Source organism: Pelophylax lessonae (genome assembly GCF_965119305.1).
Source record: "Pelophylax lessonae genome assembly, chromosome: 13".
NCBI classification, from domain to species: Eukaryota; Metazoa; Chordata; class Amphibia; order Anura; family Ranidae; genus Pelophylax; species Pelophylax lessonae.
The window spans coordinates 132,757,358-132,777,104 of record NC_138780.1 but is presented as its reverse complement, the minus strand read 5'-3'; the positions used below and the strand labels follow the sequence as shown (position 1 = coordinate 132,777,104).

Here is a 19,747-nt window from a genome sequence, read left to right as displayed (position 1 = left end):
CCCCGGTGTGGAAAATGGCGGAGGAGGAACCCTGGATGTTACCAGCTCAGGAAGACCTTCTGGCTCAAAAAGGAGCGCATCACCCCTCCAGTCAGACGCTACAACTAGCGGCATGGATCCTGAACGGAGCATACTATTAAATAAAGGACTCTCTACAAGGGTCACGGAAGTACTGCTCCAGAGCAGGAAACCCGTAACCAGGAGGATCTACAACAAGATATGGAAGACGTACAGACTTAAGATGGAGCACAGCAACAAAAATTTAAAAGACATTAGCACAGTGCTAGAATTTTTCCTGGACGGAGCAGACAAGGGTCTGGCTGTAGGTACCCTTAAAGTACAGGCTGCAGCACTGTCTATTTTCCTGGAAAAACCTATAGGAGATGATCCTTTAGTGAAGAGACTCTTCAAATCTATACAAAGGTCCAGGCCTAGCAAAAATCTTAGCTTAGCCCCTTGGGACCTAACATTAGTACTTCAGGCACTCACCAAAACCCCTTTCGAACCATTGGAGGAATCTAACTTGAAGTATCTTACTCTGAAAGCGGCTTTCCTTGTGGCAATTACTTCAGCTAGAAGGGTGAGTGACCTACAGGCTCTATCCATGAAGGAACCATTCCTAAAGATTTTTCCGGACAAACTAATCTTGAGGACGGATCCTCTTTTCCTTCCGAAGGTATCATCAAATTTCCATCGGACGCAAGAGGTAGTTCTTCCGTCATTCTGTCAAAATCCAACCTCACCAGGTGAGGAAGTTTTTTCTACACTGGATGTCAAGAGGTGTATCTTGCACTACATAGAAGCTACCAGGGAAATCAGGAAATCAGCTAACTTATTTGTCCTTTTTGGAGGTACTCAGAAAGGTGAAGCAGCTTCTAAATCATCCATAGCCAGGTGGATCAGGATGGCCATCCACACCACCTACACAGGACAAAATAAAAGTTTACCTGCCGGCATCAAAGCTCATTCCACCCGAGCTATATCAACATCTTGGGCAGAAAAGGCTGGGGCCTCAGCAGAACAAATCTGCAAGGCAGCCACTTGGGCTAGTGATTCGACATTCGTCAAACACTACAGGGTCGACCTGGTCTCCGCCCAGGATCTATCCTTCGGTCGCAAAGTACTCCAGGCAGTAGTCCCACCCTAGGTATGCATCGTTGGGGTCTCATGTGACCGTCCTGGAGGATGACTTGGGAAAGAATAAGTTATTACCTGATAACTCCCTTTCCAGGAATCCTCCAGGACGGTGGACCCCCACCCTATTAATGTTTGGTATACTTAGAATTTATAGTTTGAGCTAGTCGCTTAAGCAGGCCAGTTCATCTTTTTACAACTGTGGGGCAGCCTGGGAGGCGGCCTTTTAAACCTAACTGTGCTTGTGTTTCCTGTAGGAGGAGGAGCCATCTCTCTCATGTGACCGTCCTGGAGGATTCCTGGAAAGGGAGTTATCAGGTAATAACTTATTCTTTTTTAACCAGTCATACTTACCTGCTCTGTGCAGCCGTTTTGCACAGAGCAGCCCCGATCCTACTCTTCATGGGTTCCTGCGCTCCTGGCCCCTTCCTCTTGCCAAGTGCCCCCAAAGCAAGCAGCTTGCAACAGGGGCACCCGAGCAGGCGGGCTCCCAAGCTGCTGCTCTGCATGTTCATTCACACACAGCCCTGCCCCCCCCCCCTTCTCCTCATTGGCTCACTAGCTGTGACTCGCAGCAGCAGCCAATGACTCCGGCTGCTGTCTTAGCCAATGAGGAGGGAGAGACCCAGCAGAGCCAAGGCTCCATGCACAGCGCTGGAGAAGGCTCAGGTAAGTATGGGGGGGGGGGGGGCACTGCTACTACTGCACAGAAAAAAACCTTGAGCCACTACAACCACTTTAGGCGGACTGTGTCAGTGTTTTGTGCTGGGAGTTCTTCATTACTTTGTATCAGGTAATTATGTGAAAGAGTTTGCATTTTTTCCCTGAAATCTTTTGGTTAGTTGCAGCTAGGTGTTATGATAATATCTGAGTAGTTTCAGAATTAATAATGAATCACAATCATTTTTCACCTGCAATGAAATAATCCATGAAGGCCAGGGTGCCTCATCCATATGGGGGGTTCCTTCACTGCTGCCCCTTTTAAGTGAAAACACTAAAAACAAAAATAATACATATAAAGCAGGCACTGTTAAGTGATAGCTAATGTAGATATAATGGAAAATAACATACTAATGTGCCAATAGTGTGAACACAACAATACACTATTGCTATATAACCAACAGAAATTAATAAATGTGAAGCATTCACAGTTCATATACAAAGAAGTCTTAAGTGGAATAAATTAGTGCTCAATAAATGCTGTCACCCTCACCGTGCCTTATTTTGATTCAAGTGCTCCACCTTGTGATAAGACTACTAAATCTGCTCACCAGAAGCCCCAGGTCCCAGGGACCATACAGCTTTATCAGCCATCAGAACACCTGGATAGGTCTGCACCACTCTATTCCCTCTCGGATGGCCGGTGTTGATTATATGGAGGGAACACCAAGACACCTATAATAGTGCAACACTGTTTTTTTGCATAAAAAAATGCCTCCACACACACATCAATAGTTAAGCTTACATAAAATGTGCCCTGACCGGCACCAGCTCAGATTACATATCAATTGCATCCCCTTTCCTCAACCATTTGATGGGCTCACCCCTCTCTAAATGCTCCGAGAAGCCGGCAGCTGTGCGTTCCATGGAGTCCCCGGAAGTGAAGTCACTGGTTAGTAAGGAAGTGTAGACAGGCGGACATCAATGCATTTCGCTGTATGTCGTCTTCAGAAAATCCTACTACAGAGGAATTAATATACCTGCAATGAGGCTCTGATTGGTGGACCACCCTAGAGTGCAAATAACTTTATAGACCACCTGCACAATGGTCAATGCTCTCATAAATAGACCTCCTAGCGTCATCATTCATTATAAATATTTCTCTATCGTTCATTGACAGACGCAGCTCCATATTCTTCTTGACCATTGGGGTTATGCTGCCACCTACAGGAGTAGGACACTAGGCAGGAAAAATCTTTACCACGCCTATGGGGCAGTCCCTGCAGGCATACACCCGCAAACTCTGCTATAGGATTCAGTTTGTGTCTGCCTAGTTAAGGAGTGGGACCTAGTTCCCAACTGGGACTTCAGTCTTAGCTTGGCTTCTTTATTTTAAAGGGAACCTTTGTTAAAAAATTACATTTTTTAGCTAGTTCTGTTCCTGAGAGAACTGCAATCAACAGCCTGACTGGGTTTTGGACTGGATATCCTAGATCCTTAAGGTCTCCCAGCCCGGCCAGCGAGCGTGTGCAGGTTATAGCCCAGCGCTAGGCCTCGGCATTACAAAGCCCCAATGGACGGGGCTGGCCCGTGAGTAAAAGACCTCGCTGGGACGCACACGACCTGGTTCGGCCTGAGTCGCAGCATACTCCTTGGCCGTCAGCACCCCCACCCTGAGTGGAGAGGTAGTCTGTCCGGAGTGGCGCCCACCCAATGTCGTTGGTATGGTGAGTAGTTTCCCCCAATAGCTCTGGTGGTCTCGGGGCAGACGTGGGACCCTCTCTGGGAAGGTCGGACCCTCGAGTACCCCTCATTCCCCCTGGCCTCTCAGTATGTACCAGGCTCCCCCAAGGCCTCCCTCCCCACCATCATAGAGGTCCTTACCTCATTCAGCGATGGGAGTCCTGGGGGGGGGGGTGGATGCACCGATGCCGCTATAGCGGATCCGCTGGGGGGAGGTTAATCCTGGTGGGGGTCCCTGCCGGGATCTCCCGATGCAAATAATCGTTTTGACCTCCCATTGAAATGCATGGTCAGCCATGTTTTTGTGGTTTCCCCCTTGGGCGGCCATTTTCTCAGAGTTCGCAAACGCTGGACAGCAGGGAGCAGCTAGGCCTTTACTCTAGTGATGACCCAGGTACTTCCTCTTCCTGTGAATATTGTTTTCTCTGCACAGTAGACCGATCCTGTTCTCCTCCATATCGAATGGTGGTAGGTCTATTGGGATCCCTGTAGGTCTCTCTCGTTCACCCTGCTATCTGCAGTGCTAGTGGCTTGAACTTTACATATGCTGGTGCAGCGGTATGGGTCAGTTTTTTGCAGTTTTCTTAAAGTGACACTGCGCTATTCCAGGGTTCATATGGAGTCCCAGAAACAAATTTCACATACAGATCCCCTCCTTGGGGTTGCGGGGACCTCTAGGTCGCAAACCCTGTCTGCCTTAACGGCAGTTTTGGAAAACATGGTGTCAAAAGTGGATTTGGTTTTAAAAAATACCACTAGTAAAAAGCGCCTTATGCCCTCCCCTGCCTCTCCTGTAGCCCCAGATTCTGAGTTAGATATGGCCGCCGCAGACGCATGTCACCCTGAAGGTTCTGCATCCTCGCGCTCGGATGGCGAGGACGACCTATCCTCGTCTGCAGCTGTGCGAGAGTGCGCTGGTGGAGGCACTTATAGTGTCAGTGCAGGAAAATCTAAAAATTGCGGATAATTCTGCAGCATCAGGGACACAGGTGTCATTTGGCACTCGCAAATCCCAGGAGTCGGGCGAGGTTTCCCTTGTCCGGAACTTTTTGACAAAATTGTCTCTGATCAATGGGGGCGCCTCAAACAGATGTTAGTGGTGCCAAAGCGTTTTAAGAGGCGCTCAATTTGCGGACGCGTTACCTGCAAAATGGACCGTTCACCAAAGATTGATCATCCGGTCTCCAGACTGAACAAATCTACTGTGATCCCGGTGGAGGAGCCCCTAGTCTTTATAGACCCTGTGGATAGAAGGGTTGAGTCTCTGTCCCGCCACTTACATGTGATAGCGGGCTCAATACTTATCTTCATGATCACTCTGGTGTCCCAGACCATAATGGAATGGGCAAAGTTACTAAAAAGTGACCTAAAAACAGAACCGCTCCCTCCAGGCCTAGCAGAGCTAGTGGACCAAATGGTCCAAAATGTGATGGGTCACAAGATACGGCCCCTCTTGTAGCCAGAATATCCGCGGTGGGGGTAGCTATTAGACGCGTGTTGTGGCTATAAAGCTGGTCTACGGATCAGGCTTCAAAAAAGGCTTTATCGGAGCTCCCATTTACGGGGCTCTAAACCAAAGTGTTGGCTCCAGTATTGGCATTACTGCGACAATAGGGGGTACCTGGACAATCTCCTCTTAAGAGCAGACTCCCATTCAGTCCTGTTGGGCAACTTGACAATCACTGTACAGACTCTGCAAGAGTTTGGTTGGAACATCAATTTAAAAAAATCTGCTCTGGTACCATCTTCAAAACTGGATTATCTGGACCTGACTCTGGACTCTGCTTTGGCGAGGGTGTTTCTTCCCCTGGAAAAGCTGCAAAAGTTGCAGAGGGTGATTCTTTGCTGTTATCCAGCAACCTGTCCTCTCTGCTGACTTGCATGTGAGCGTTGGGTCTGATGGTGTCGACCTTCGAGGCGGTTCCGTTTGCTCAGTTCCACAGAAGACCCTTACAAAGGGAAATTCTAGTCTAGTGGAACAAAGATCCAAAATCCTAAGGCATTCGGTTGATTCACAGCATAAAGAGTGCTCTTCTGTGGTGGCTTCGCTCGTTGGCCCTAGGCCACGGCAAGTCCTTCCTCACATTGTATTGGACCATAGTAACCACGGATGCCAGCCTGTTTGGCTGGGGAGGAGTGCTTGGGTCTGTCCAGGTGTCCTGGACCGTGGAGGAGTCCAGACCACCGATCAATATTCTGGAACTCAGAGTGATAAAGCTTTGCCTGAGTCACTGGACAAATGATTTGCAGGGTTGTCCAGTTCAGATTCAATCGAACAATGCCACGGCCGTGGCTTGCGTCAATCATGAAGGGGGCACCAAGAGTGTCTTGGCGGCCTGGGAGGTGGCTGAGATCCTGAAAAGGGCAGAAAATTTTGTTCCAGCCCTTTCCACCGTGCATATCCCAGCAGTGGAGAACGGGCAGGCTGATTACCTGAGTTGTCAGGTGTTGGATCAGGGGGAATGGTCCCTGCACCCGGAGGTGTTTCACCTGCTGTATGTCTGGTGTGGGACACCTGACGTCGACCTGTTGTTAGCCTCTCGACTCAGCAAGAAGGTACAGAGGTTTGTAGCCAGGTCTCGGGATCCTCTGGCCGATGCCACAGACGCACTGGTGGCTCCTTGGGGTCAGTATCGGCTGATCTATGTGTTCCCTCGCTGAAACTCCTGCCGAGGCTTCTGCGCAGAAGTATGGTGGCCCCAGACTGGCCTTGCTGGTCTTGGTACGCAGATCTGGTAAGGTTGGCCGCCGATGCTCCTTAGAGACTTCCTCTCAGGGCAGATCTGCCATCTCAAGGGCTGATCTTCCATCCTGCTTTACAGTCGCTGGCTTTAACGGCGTGGCTATTGAAAGCCAGGTATTGAAGGACAGGGGTCTTTCTGACTCAGTGGTTTCTACACTGTTGAAGGCTAGAAAATCTACATCCAGGAAGATCTATCATCGTATGTGGAAATCGTACATCTCATGGTGTGAATCGCTGAAGGTGCATCCTCGTCTTTTTTCGGTGGCTTGCATTTTGACCTTTCTCCAAAGAGGGGTTGAACAGTGGTTGGCCTTGGGTACTATTAAAGGCCAAGTGTCAGCTTTGGCTGTGTTTTTTTCAACGCCCTTTAGCTACGCATGCTTAGATTTGCACTTTTATTTAAAGGGTTCACCATATGGCTCCTCCAATACGATCCCCGTTACTTCCGTGGGATCTTAACTTGGTACTGTCTGTTCTTCAAAAACCTCCCTTGGAGAACATTAGGGGGATTCCTCTGCTTACACTGTCACAGAAGGTAGCCTTTTTGGTGGCTAATTACCTCTGCTTGCAGAGTATCTGAATTGGTGGCGCTATCCTGCCGTTCACCCTATCTGGTGGTCCACAGAGATAAGGTGGTACTTCGACCTAATAAGTCGTTTCTTCCTAAGGTGATTTCTGATTTACATTTGAATGAAAACATTGTGCTGCCTTCACTCTGTCCTGAGCCCAAGCATCCCAAGGAAACTGCCTTGCATTCTTTGGATGTAGTTCGGGCAATCAGGGTTTACCTGGCGGCTGCTGAATCTTTCAGGAAATCGGATTAGCTTTTTGTCCTCACGGAAGGACCTCGAAAGGGATTGGCTGCATCTGCTGCGACCATATCCAGATGGATCAGGTAGATGGTGATACAGGCTTATTCACTGAAGGGTCAGGTTCCACCTTTTCCTGTGAAGGCACATTCTACTAGGGCGCTGATTGCCTCTTGGGCTTTTCGCCATCAGGCATCAGTAATGCAAGATTGCAAGGCGGCAACTTGGTCGTCTGTGCACGCGTTAACAAAATTCTACAAAGTAGATGTGTTGGCATCCTCGGATGCTGGCTTTTGGTTTTGCAGGCTGCTGTTTAAAAGAGAAAATATTCTCTTTGAGGGTGTATGTTGTTTCTAGGGGAGCTTCAGTTGGCTACGTTTAGCCTCTGGGAAATTGCGTTCTTTTCTGCATTGTTTTCCCACCCCTCATGCAAATACTGCTTTGGGACGTCCCAATGGTCAAGAAGAATATGGAGCTGCGTCTGTCAATGAACTTCAGAGAAAAGGATTTTACGGTAAGTCAAAAATCCAGTTATTCATCGGATCCTATATACCACAAACCATTGCGATGCAACCTAAACCCTCTGCCTAGTGACGCACTTGCAACAATCACTTAGTTGATAATAATTTAAACAGATAAACATCTAATAAAAAGTGTTGCGCAAAATCTCCTATGGTTTGTTTTATAAAGTTGTTTTTTTATATCCATAGGGGATTTCATGCAACACTTTTTAGTAGATGTTTATCTGTTTAAATTATTATCAACGAAGTATGTGATTGCTGTAAGAGCGTCACTAGCCAGAGGGCTTAGATTGCATCCTGTAAAAAGATCACAATGATTTGCGGTATATAGGACCCCATGACTATATATATTAACCACTTCTGGACGGGAAGGTTTTCCCCCTTAATGACTAGGCGATATTTTGCGATTCTGCACTACGTTACTTTAACGGACAATTGCGTGGGTGTGCGACGCTGCACCTAAATAAAATTGATGTACGTATTTTTTCCCCACAAATGGAGCTTTCTTTTGGTGGTATTTGATCACCTGTGCGATTTTTTTTTTTTTTTTTTTTTTTTTTTTTTTTTGCGCTATAAACAAAATTTGTTTTCTGCTACATATGTTTGGGGAAAAAAATCGCAATAAGCGCATTTTGATTGGTTTGCGCAAAAGTTATCGCGTCTACTAACTACGGGAAAGATTTGTCATTTTTATTGTTTGTTTTTTGCTAGTAACTGCGAGCTGCGATTTGATTTTTTTTTTTTGGGGGGGATGGGACTGTGACATTGCGGCGGACAGATCGGACCCCTGACTGACATTTTTGACACTTTTGGGGGGACCAGTGACATTACTACAGTAATCAGTGCTAAAAATATGCACTGTTACTGTAATAATGACACTGGCAGGGAAGGGGTTAACACAGTAAGTGATCAAGGGGTTAAATGTGTACCTAGGGGCATGTTTATAACTGTGGGGGGGCGTGGCTTGTGAAATTATCACAGAGAACTGTGTTCGTATATAGCAGGATCATAGGCGCTCTGTGATCATTGCAGAGGGAAGAACGGTCAGCTGTGTTTACAACAGCTGACTGTTCTTCTCCCTCAGCGGGGAGCGATTGCGGATGCCTGCCCCATGCATTGGCATCCCGCTGCCAAGCGGGGGCGGGAGCGCGCCCCCTAGCTGCAGGCGCGCGACCGATGTATACCTACGTCGGTTCGCACAGGAGGGCTGACCTGCTGCAGTATAACTGGGGCGGGCAGTCGAGAAAGTGGTTAATGATGACCCTAGAAGGTCTGTTTATGAGAGCACTGACCATTGTGCAGGTTGTCTGTCTATAAAAATATTTGCACTACAGGGTGGTCCACCAATCGGAGCCTCGTTGCAGGTATATTAATTCTTCTATAGTAGGCAGAGGCCAGATTTCCTTAAGAAGCCATACGGTGAAATGCATTGATGTCCACCTGTCTACACTTGCTTACTAACCAGTAATGTCCCTCCAGGCGACTCCGTGGAAGGCACGCCGGCTGGCCTCTCGGAGTGTTTAGAGAAGGGTGAGCCCATCACATGGTTGAAAAAAGGGCATGCAATTGATATGCGATCTGAGCTGGTGCTGGTCAGGGCACATTCTATGTAAAAGATATGACAGACGTCCTCCCTGCGCTAAGTAAAAATCTATTCATTCAAAAAACTTGCTGCTGTTCATGACATCATTTTTGAGTGATGGTCAATAGGAGAATCCAGGAAGCATTATCCCCATACTTATCAGCCAAAGCTCGTTTGACCCCTATGCAGGGCCGGAATCTACGTTGATGCGTATATCTTTCTGTTTTTTTTATATATTTTTTGGTATATATTACCTTTAACTATTGGTTTTTAATAGAATATATTTTAGGTCCAATGCGCATGCACATTAGGTTACATGCACATGTTTTTAGATCCATCTAATTTATTATTGTGTATAGTAAATATTTTTACAAGATTCAAGTACAGATGTTTAAAATAGTGTAGGATTCTCATTTATGGCCTACTGCCTGTAATTAACAATGAATTTAGGTTTCTAGGAGACGGCACATTAAAGAAGTTTTTTTTTTTTTTTTTTTTGGCCAAGCATAGTTTATGCACACAGGAAATTAGCCATCTAGGGCAGGGATCCTCAAACTACGGCCCTCCAGCTGTTGCAGAACTACACATCCCATGAGGCATTGTAAAATTCTGCCATTCACATACATGACAAGGCATGATGGGAATTGTAGTTCCTGAACAATTGGAGGGCCATAGTTTGAGGACCCCTGATCTAGGGTGTATATGAAGTTATGTACACCCAACAGGAAATTAGTAAGATGTCATGTGACTACCAGCGCATGGCTATATTAACTTACTGAGGAACCAGAAGTCTTTGTCTGTGATAACGTCGACGTAGATTCCGGCCATTCAGCAATGTCACTTCCAGTTAAGTGGATCGCACGCCGCTGTGCTGTACTACGCTACGGAATGCAAATCTTCCAGGGTCCCCATTGTAATTATGACGTGTGAATATTCAGCTGATATATTATAAGTGCATTTTCTCTTACACATTTCAATAAAGCCAGAATGTATTACACTATCGGACTCTTTCTGTCTTCCATTTTTGAGTGATGGTCAATAGGAGAATCCAGGAAGCATTATCCCCATACTTACCAGCTAAAGCTCATTAGACCCCTTTGCAGTATTGCCAAGGGGTCCACACTGTCTGGTAAGTGGATTTACTTTGGGGTGTGAAACACTGCCACATTGCATGAGAGTCACAGATTGGCACGGACTTTCTGAAATAGGAGCACATTTCACAGACTTTCACTGGATACTTGCTTGTTGATGTTTTTGGAAATTTTGGGGGAAGTTTTCCTCATAGATATATGGGAATATGGACTCCCTTTGCTGGGTTATTACTGGTATATTTTCACGAGTTGTTCACTTATTGTTACTTTGATTTTTTTACCCACCATTGGTGTGTATAACAATATATATGTGTTAAAGATACATATATATATTCCACATATTTGTTTATTGCACTGTTTTTTGCGCTGTGTTAATATTTGAGTAAAATTCTATGTAAGCCTAACTGTGTGTGTGGTGGAATTTTATTATTTAATAAAGCAGTGTTGCACTATTATGGGTGTCTCTGTTTTACCTCCATATAATCAACATAGGCCACCCGAAAGGGAATAGAGAGGTGCAGACCTATCCAGGTGTTCTGATTGCTGATAAGGTTGTATGGTCCCTGGGACCTGAGGCTTCTGGTGTGCAGATGTATGAGTCTTATCACGAGGTGGATCACTTGAATCAAAATAAGAAGGCACGGTGAGGGTGACAGCATTTATTGAGCACCAATTTATTCCACTAAAGACTTCTTTGTATATGAACTGTGAATGCTTCACATTTATTAATTTTCTGCTGGTTATATAGCAATAGTGTATTGTTGTGTTCACACTATTGGCACATTTGTATGGTATTTTCCATTATATCTACATTAGCCATCACTAGCAGTGCCTGATTTATATGTAATATTTAAATTTTTCACCTGCACCACCGTGTCTGTGACCTTCTTTTTCTGTGATGCAAGGGACAGAGCCCCAAAGAGAAGGAAACAAGGAAACGCAAAGCCGAGGCAGCAAGACTGCATCGAAAGAAGATCATGGACCAGATGACTGCTCTGCAAAAAAACTTTATCGAAACAAACAAGTTGCTATATGACACCACTCAGGAAGTGCAAGAGGCATCCAGTCCAACTGAAGAGATGTAAGCTATTTGCGTATTATTAAAATAAATATTTTGCTAATATTTAGCCATTCATTAGATGTGAATAGAACACTACATCACATAGAGGAGTCTCACCTTGCAAATTTAACCAACTTTTTTTGAACCCGATTGCGATGTGGTAAGTTTCAGAAATAGTTGCAAGAGACCCTTTCACTACATACTAAAGTCCGAACCGAACAGCCAGAAAATCTGTATCTGTGTACTTACAGAAGCTCTGCTTGCTGCAACAATTTGAGACTGGTAAGGTAAGACATCTGCTCTGAAATTCATTAAGTCAGTTTGAGGCTTGCAAGTCAACCACAGAAAATCCCCTTCCTCTCAACATCCTTGGAGGGCTTTTACTGGAAGTACAAAATTCCTAAAACGCTAGGTGGATTCAATCTCTTGTTTGTATCAGCCATTGCCTTTTAGCCCCCGTTCACATTAGATCGCTCCGACTTCGGGGGCGACCTGTGAAGTCGCGTGCACCGACTTGCACGGACTTCATATAATTAAAGTCAATGCAAGTCGCCTTCAGGTCGCCCCGAAGTAGTACAGGACCCTTTTTCTAAGTCGGAGCGACTTGTGTCGCTCCTGTTAGAACCGGTCCTGTACTACTCAATGGACCCAACAGTGCGCGACTTGCCAGGCTGACCAAGTCACCTGGCAAGTCGTAATAGTGTGAACCGGCTCTTATGTATATATTTTTGCATTCTCTTATACATATTTGAAAGGTGGTTGTAAATGTAAAAAAAGATTTATACTTTATTGCCTGTAAATGTATGTAGTGCTATGTTGCAGTGGTGAAGCTACATACATATCCAGTTTGAACTTGTACCACTCCTTTTGTATTCATATAATGCTTTTGCAGGTAGATTTATTCTAATTTATATTTAGATAAAATGTGCTATCAAGGGTGCTTGAAACACCGTTCTAATTATTTAAACAGCACAATTCTTTGTTTATTGGTTATGCTTTAAATTGCTGATACTGGGGAAGGGGCACTGAGGGCAGTCTAGAAATCTCCTGATCTAGTACACCTGGAAGTGTCCCTTTTCTTGCTAAATTGCAGGGTTGGTAATGCTTCTTAATTGTAAACCTCAAAAATGAAATATGAACAAAGCATATCCTTTTATAGTGTGTACTTTTCTCAATTACAGTATCTCACAAAAGTGAGTACACCCCTCACATTTTTGTAAATATTTGATATCTTTTCATGTGAATACACTGAAGAAATGACACTTTATTACAATGAAAAGTAGTGAGTGTACAGCTTGTATAACAGTGTAAATTTGCTGTCCCTCAAAATAACTCCACACCCAGCCATTAATGTCTTAACCACTGACAGCAAAAGTGAGTAGACCCCTAAGTGAAAATGTCCAAATTGGGCACAAAGTGTCAATATTTTGTGTGGCCACCATTATTTTCCAGCACTGCCTTAACCCTCTTGGGCATGGAGTTCACCAGAGCTTAACCGGTTGCCACTGGAGTCCTCTTCCACTTTTCCATGATGACATCACGGAGCTGGAGGATGTTAGAGGCCTTGCGCTCCTCCACCTTCCGTTTGAGGATGCCGCTCAGATGCTCAATAGGGTTTAGGTCTGGAGACATGCTTGGCCAGTCCATTTACCCTCAGCTTCTTTAGCAAGGCGGTGGTCGTTTTGGAGGTGTGTTTGGGTTTGTTATGTTGGAATGCTGCCCTGCGGCCCGGTCTCCGAAGGGAGGGGATCATGCTCTGTTTCAGTATGTCACAGTACATGTTGACATTCATGGTTCCCTCAATGAACTGTAGCTCCACAGTGTCAGCAGCACTCATGCAGCCCCAGACAATGACACTCCCACCATGCTTGACTGTAGGCAAGACACATTTGTCTTTGTACTCCTCACCTGGTTGCTGCCAAACATGCTTGGCACCATCTGAACCAAATAAGTTTATCTTGGTCTCATCAGACCAAAGGACAGGGTTCCAGTAATCCATGTCCTTAGTCTGCTTGTCTTCAGCAAACTGTGGGCTTTCTTGTGCATCATCTTTAGAAGAGGCTTCCTTCTGAGACCACAGCCATGCAGAGCGATTTGATGCAGTGTGCGGCGTATGGTCTGAGCACTGACAGGCTGAACTCCCACCCCTTCAACCTCTGCAGCAATGCTGGCAGCACCCATACGTCTATTTCCCAAAGACAACCTCTGGATATGATGCTGAGCACATGCACTCAACTTCTTTGGTCGTCCATGGCGAGGCCTGTTCTGAGTGGAACCTGTCCTGTTAAACCACTGTATGGTCTTGTCCACCCTGCTGCAGCTCAGTTTCAGGGTCTTGGCAATCTTATTGCCTAGGCCAGTGGTCCTCAACTCCGGCCCTCAGGGCCCACTAACAGGCCAGATTTTAAGTATTACCTTGGGGAGATGCAGACTAGAGTACTGCAATCACTGAGCAGCAAATTATATCACCTGGGATGTATTTCAGTTATCTTGCAAATCTGGCCTGTTAGTGGGCCCTGTAGGCCAGGGTTGAGGACCACTGGCCTAGGCCATCATCTGTAGAGCAGCAATTCTTTCTTTTTTTCAAATCCTCAAAGAGTGCTTTGCCATGAGGTGTCATGTTCAACTTCCAGTGACCAGTATGAGAGGGAGAGCGATAACAGCAAATTTACCACACCTGTTCCCCATTCACACCTGAGACCTTGTAACACTAACAAGTCACATGACACCGGGGAGGAAAAATGGCTAATTGAGCCCAGTTTGGACGTTTTCACTTAAGGGTGTACTCACTTTTGTTGCCAGCGGTTTAGACATTAGACATTCATGGCTGTGTGTTGAGTTATTTTGAGGGGACGGCAAATTTACAGTTATACAAGCTGTACACTCACTACTTTACATTGTAGCAAAGTGTAATTTCTTCAGTGTTGTCACAGGGGTTTACTCACTTTTGTGAGATACTGTAAGAGCACAAAGTGTCATTTTTTTGTCCGCTGCGTCATTCCTCTATCAGCATGAATTACTTTTGAAATTTTTCCTGACGCCAAGCGAAAAAAGGTAATGTGAAGTATCTCCAGCATATGGCTTGTGATTGATCGTCTCAGCTCTTTTCGTCTGTGCTGTGTGAAAGGGGAAGTGTTCCTTCCCTCCATTCAGCGCTCAGAGCTTTCCATACTGAGATTTGTAGTATGGAAACCTCAGCTCTCCGCCCCTTGTTTTCTGAAAATTTAAATAAGCTTTATAAATTCTGGACTGTGAACAACAGAAGAGAAGATAAGACTGTAGATAAACAGGCACACCTGATGTAGGAATATTTGTTTCATCTCTGTGTATCACCTTAGGCCAGTCTCTTCACTGGTTATATGTAAGGATTTACAACCACTCCAAAATTGCTGCAGCAGACAGGGAATCTGCATTACTTGTACTTACAGAGACTTAAGCCCCGTACACACGCACTGATTGTCGGCTGAATGATCGGCCGTCTTTTGTCCGTTGCTGTCCTGTCGGTTGAAAAGTGCTAAAGACTGCACACAAATTTTGTCGGCCAACAACAGCCGACTGCAGAAGTGATGTTATGTGATGGTTAACTTTCCGTGTGTTTTTTTTCTTCTCTGAGCATGCCCAGTCTTGCTCATCTGCTGTTTGTCGGCCGAATTCTGTACTGACTGAGGAACAATCGGCCGTTCTGGTGTTGGCCAACAAAAATTTTAAAGGCTGCACACCAGATTCTGTTAGGCCGAAAAGTCGCAGTCGGTTGTCGGAAGCATCATACTAACAAGCCGACAATCGGCCGAACGGACGGTGGCCGAATATTTACAGCCGACAATCGCTACGTGTGTACGGGCCTTAAATCGGTGCTTAGTTTTGAGTGTAGTATGTGGTGAAAAGGTCTCTCATATTATCACTCTCAAATGCCTGCACAGGAAATAAACATATACCAATGACAGATGAAAACAAAGCTATATAGTCTGCCTTTTTTTTTTTTTTTTCCTTTTTAGTCTCATAATAGATCTGTTTTAAATGAGGTCTTAATACATTACTCGATTTTTTTTTTTTTTCTTTTTTCCTGAGTTTCTGCTTTTAATATACTAAATTTGGCTTTGTGCTGTGGATCATGCAGCTAGAGACTGTCAATGGCCATGCTTCTTAATGTTGATGGATAACTTCTGTTCTAGCTCACTGACAGCTGATGAATGCTCTAAGATTGCCGTAGGTCCTAATCGGGGCCCATCAATACCAGAAAAAGAAGCACTGACTTGCATCCTGTGCCAGGAGGAACAAGAAGTGAGACTGGATAAATCCACAATGGTGTTAACTGCCTGCGTGCAGAAATCTACAACCTTATGCCAGAACCGAGGAACGACAGTCATACACTCAGGTGGTATGTACTTGCTGGTTGGCCACCAGCAGCGTAATGTGATGATTATTTATGGTACATTTAACTGTCAAGAGATACTGACAGCTGTAGATTTGGTAGTATCCTCTTAACAATTGGGTGGCACTGGCAGCTATCCTCATTGCAGCATTTAGCCTATTGAAAGATCTTTGTACTCACCAGAGCAAAATTAATTACAAAAAGTAATGTACAGAATATACACTATGCTTATATATGCACTAAAAAATGAAACTTAATTGAGCTTTAATTGGTTCATAAGGGTTTATATTGAGGATATTTCCATTACATTTTATAGAGATAAAATAATTTGCTAAGTGCCACTGACTTGGTTTTATTCCACAGAGGTGCAATGCGGAAAGCATCTTTGTGGGTTTATACAGTGGGTACGGAAAGTATTCAGACCCCCTTAAATTTTTCACTCTTTGTTATATTGCAGCCATTTGCTAAAATCATTTAAGTTCATTCTTCTTCCTCATGAATGTACACATAGCACCCCATACTGACAGAAAAACACAGAATTGTTGACATTGTTGCAGATTTATTAAAAAAGAAAAACTGAAATATCACATGGTCCTAAGTATTCAGACCCTTTGCTCAGTATTTAGTAGAAGCCCCCTTTTGATCTAATACAGCCAGGAGTCTTTTTGGGAAAGATGCAACAAGTCTTTCACACCTGGATTTGGGGATCCTCTGCCATTCCTCCTTGCAGATCCTCTCCAGTTCTGTCAGGTTGGATGGTAAACGTTGGTGGACAGCCATTTTTAGGTCTCTCCAGAGATGCTCAATTGGGTTTAAGTCAGGGCTCTGGCTGGGCCAATCAAGAACAGTCACGGAGTTGTTGTGAAGCCACTCCTTCGTTATTTTAGCTGTGTGCTTAGGGTCATTGTCTTGTTGGAAGGTAAACCTTCGGCCCAGTCTGAGGTCCAGAGCACTCTGGAGAAGGTTTTTGTCCAGGATATCCCTGTACTTGGCCGCATTCATCTTTCCCTCGATTGCAACCAGTCGTCCTGTCCCTGCAGCTGAAAAACACCCCCACAGCATGATGCTGCCACCACCATGCTTCACTGTTGGGACTGTATTGGACAGGTGATGAGCAGTGCCTGGTTTTCTCCATGCATACCGCTTAGAATTAAGGCCAAAAAGTTCTATTTTGGTCTCATCAGACCAGAGAATCTTATTTATCACCATCTTGGAGTCCTTCAGGTGTTTTTTAGCAAACTCCATGTGGGCTTTCATGTGTCTTACACTGAGGAGAGGCTTCCGTTGGGCCACTCTGCCATAAAGCCCTGACTGGTGGAGGGCTGCAGTGATGGTTGACTTTCTACAACTTTTTCCCATCTCCTGAGTGCATCTCTGGAGCTCAGCCACAGTGATCTTTGGGTTCTTCTTTACCTCTTTCACCAAGGCTCTTCTCCCCCGATAGCTCAGTTTGGCCGGACGGCCAGCTCTAGGAAGGGTTCTGGTCGTCCCAAACGTCTTCCATTTGAGGATTATGGAGGCCACTGTGCTCTTAGGAACCTTAAGTGCAGCAGAAATCTTTTTGTAACCTTGGCCAGATCTGTCACAATTCTGTATCTGAGCTCTTCAGGCAGTTCCTTTGACCTCATGATTCTCATTTGCTCTGACATGCATTGTGATCTGGAAGGTCTTATATAGACAGGTGTGTGGCTTTCCTAATCAAGTCCAATCAGTATAATCAAACACAGCTGGACTCAAATGAAGGTGTAGAACCATCTCAAGGATGATCAGAAGAAATGGAAAGCACCTGAGTTAAATATATGAGTGTCACAGCAAAGGGTCTGAATACTTAGGACCATGTGATATTTCAGTTTTTCTTTTTTAATAAATCTGCAACAATGTCAACAATTCTGTGTTTTTCCGTCAATATGGGGAGCTGTGTGTACATTCATGAGGAAGAAGAATGAACTTAAATGATTTTAGCAAATGGCTGCAATATAACAAAGAGTGAAAAATTTAAGGGGGTTTGAATACTTTCCGTACCCACTGTATATACAGGTTGTATATCAGTGAAAATAGTTAACTGTAGAAAAAGCCCACAGGAGAGCGCAAACTCCTAGTGCATTACCAAAAGATTTACTAATAAAATGAGCAAAGCGCCAAATCCTTGCTCACAAAAGTGGAAAAAATGCATGTATTGTATAATACCACATTATGATCCAGTGCTGATGTTATGTGACCTGACCTGATGCACTGTTGCATCAGCAATCTGACACTTTTCGAGGACTGCACCCCCTTCCTCAGAGCTACATAATACAGCGATGCATTGGGTCCAGTCATATGACCACAGCGCTGGATCATGATTTAGTGTAATACAGCACATGCATTTTTTCCACTTTTGTGAATATGGCTTTTGCCCTTTGTTAATTTTATTATTATTTGTGCCTTCCTGTGTGCTTTTATTTTATTTTTTTTTAGTTATCTACTAAATTCCCCTATTTGAGGAAGGCTGCACCGACAGGGCTTTCCAGTTGAAGACTTGCATTGTGTCTGTCCATACATCATTGTAACTTTGTAGCAGTCCTCTGAGTGCTGGAAATGTTTGTTTTTGTGAATCAGTGTAAATCACGGTAAAATCTTTAATTAATGCAGCCTTCTTTATGATTCAAATTTTTTTTTTTTTTACAGAAACATTTGATCCACTTTTTTCAAGCCTTGAGTTGTCTGCTGGAACCTTTACAGGAAGTTGTGGTCATGTAATGCATGTGACCTGCTGGCAAAAGTAAGTGATAGGCCACATGTTATTATGATCTACGTGTTACAGGTGTTTTTAAATAATGCCAAATTAACATGACTAAGGCCTCTTTCACACGGCCGCTCCGTATGTCCGTATATCACCCCATCCGTTTGCAGGTTATATACGGACATAATGCATGTCAATGGGATTGCGGATGTCAGCGGATGACCATCCGCTGACATCTGATTTGTGTCCTTTCAGTTCTGTTCCGTTTTTTGGAACGGAACAGAACCCTATTTTTCTTCCGTTTAAAAAAATGGAAGGGATCCAAAATCGGATGTCAGCGGTGTCATCCACTGACATCCGCAATCCCCATAGACATACATTATGTCCGTATATCATCCGCAAACGGATGGGATGATATGCGGACATACAGAGTGGATGACACAAGTGTCGTCCGTGTCCATGGAAAAAAAAAAAAAGTGCCGGAGCGGAAGAAAAAAAAACGGAGCGGCCGTGTGAAAGATGCCTAACAATTTAGGTCACAAGTAAGAGACACACTGTGGCAATGCCTCTGCTTTTTGTACTCCATGCTCTTTTACCTTCTATGTGTTGTTCATACATGACGTTCCCCTTGTGGGCCTATTAGGCTTAATGTGTTTGATAGATTTAGGCCCTTTTCACACTTGTGCGACTTGTCATGCGATTTGGGACTGCTAAATCGCATAACAAGTCGTTCTCCATTATTTCCAATGAGTACCATTCATATCTGTGCGATATGAAGTCGCGCCGACTTCAAAGTAGTCCCTGCACTACTTTGGTACGATTTTGAAGCGTTTTAAGGCCAAAGACATTCAAGCCCAGTCAAACTTGCGTCAAAATCACAGCAACAGTCGCGGCAAAATCGCGGTAAAATTACGCGACTTTGAAGTCACACAAGTGTTGATAAAAAATTGATAAATGCACATTTCTCTGTCGCTCATTGACAGACGCAGTCCTCTTTGATTCATATCAATTGGGTTATACTGCCCTCTACAGGAGTAGGACACTAGGCAGAAAAAAACGTTCTGGCTCCACCTTAGGGGCAGTCCCAGAGGGTATATCCTCTCTCTCTCTGCTACAGGATGTTAGTTTTTTTCTGTCTAGTCAGGAGTAAGGACCTAAGTTCCTTGCTGGGATCTTTGGTCCTGGCAAGATTTTTTTGTTAGAAATTTTTTTTCCTTTTAGGTAGTTGTTTTCTCCAGTTTTCCTGTGAGATCTTCAAGCAAATCACGCCGGATCTGGGCGACGGGCTGGATGTTGAGATCCAGTGGTCA

At 44.7% G+C, this 19,747-nt stretch overlaps 1 protein-coding gene across 2 annotated transcripts in view; it reads left to right on the top strand.

Moving 5' to 3' along the window:
• The window catches only part of UBR1 (ubiquitin protein ligase E3 component n-recognin 1), a 234,394-nt gene that overhangs the window by 137,495 nt on the left and 77,152 nt on the right, over positions 1–19,747 (top strand). Inside the window, exons 29-31 of one of the 2 annotated variants that reach the window (XM_082275496.1) lie at positions 11,189–11,364; positions 15,516–15,721; positions 18,383–18,476. In XM_082275496.1, coding sequence (XP_082131622.1) covers positions 11,189–11,364; positions 15,516–15,721; positions 18,383–18,476 — 476 coding nt within the window. The remainder of the gene's footprint in view (positions 1–11,188; positions 11,365–15,515; positions 15,722–18,382; positions 18,477–19,747) is intronic. The other variant, XM_082275495.1, reaches the window with a different exon arrangement.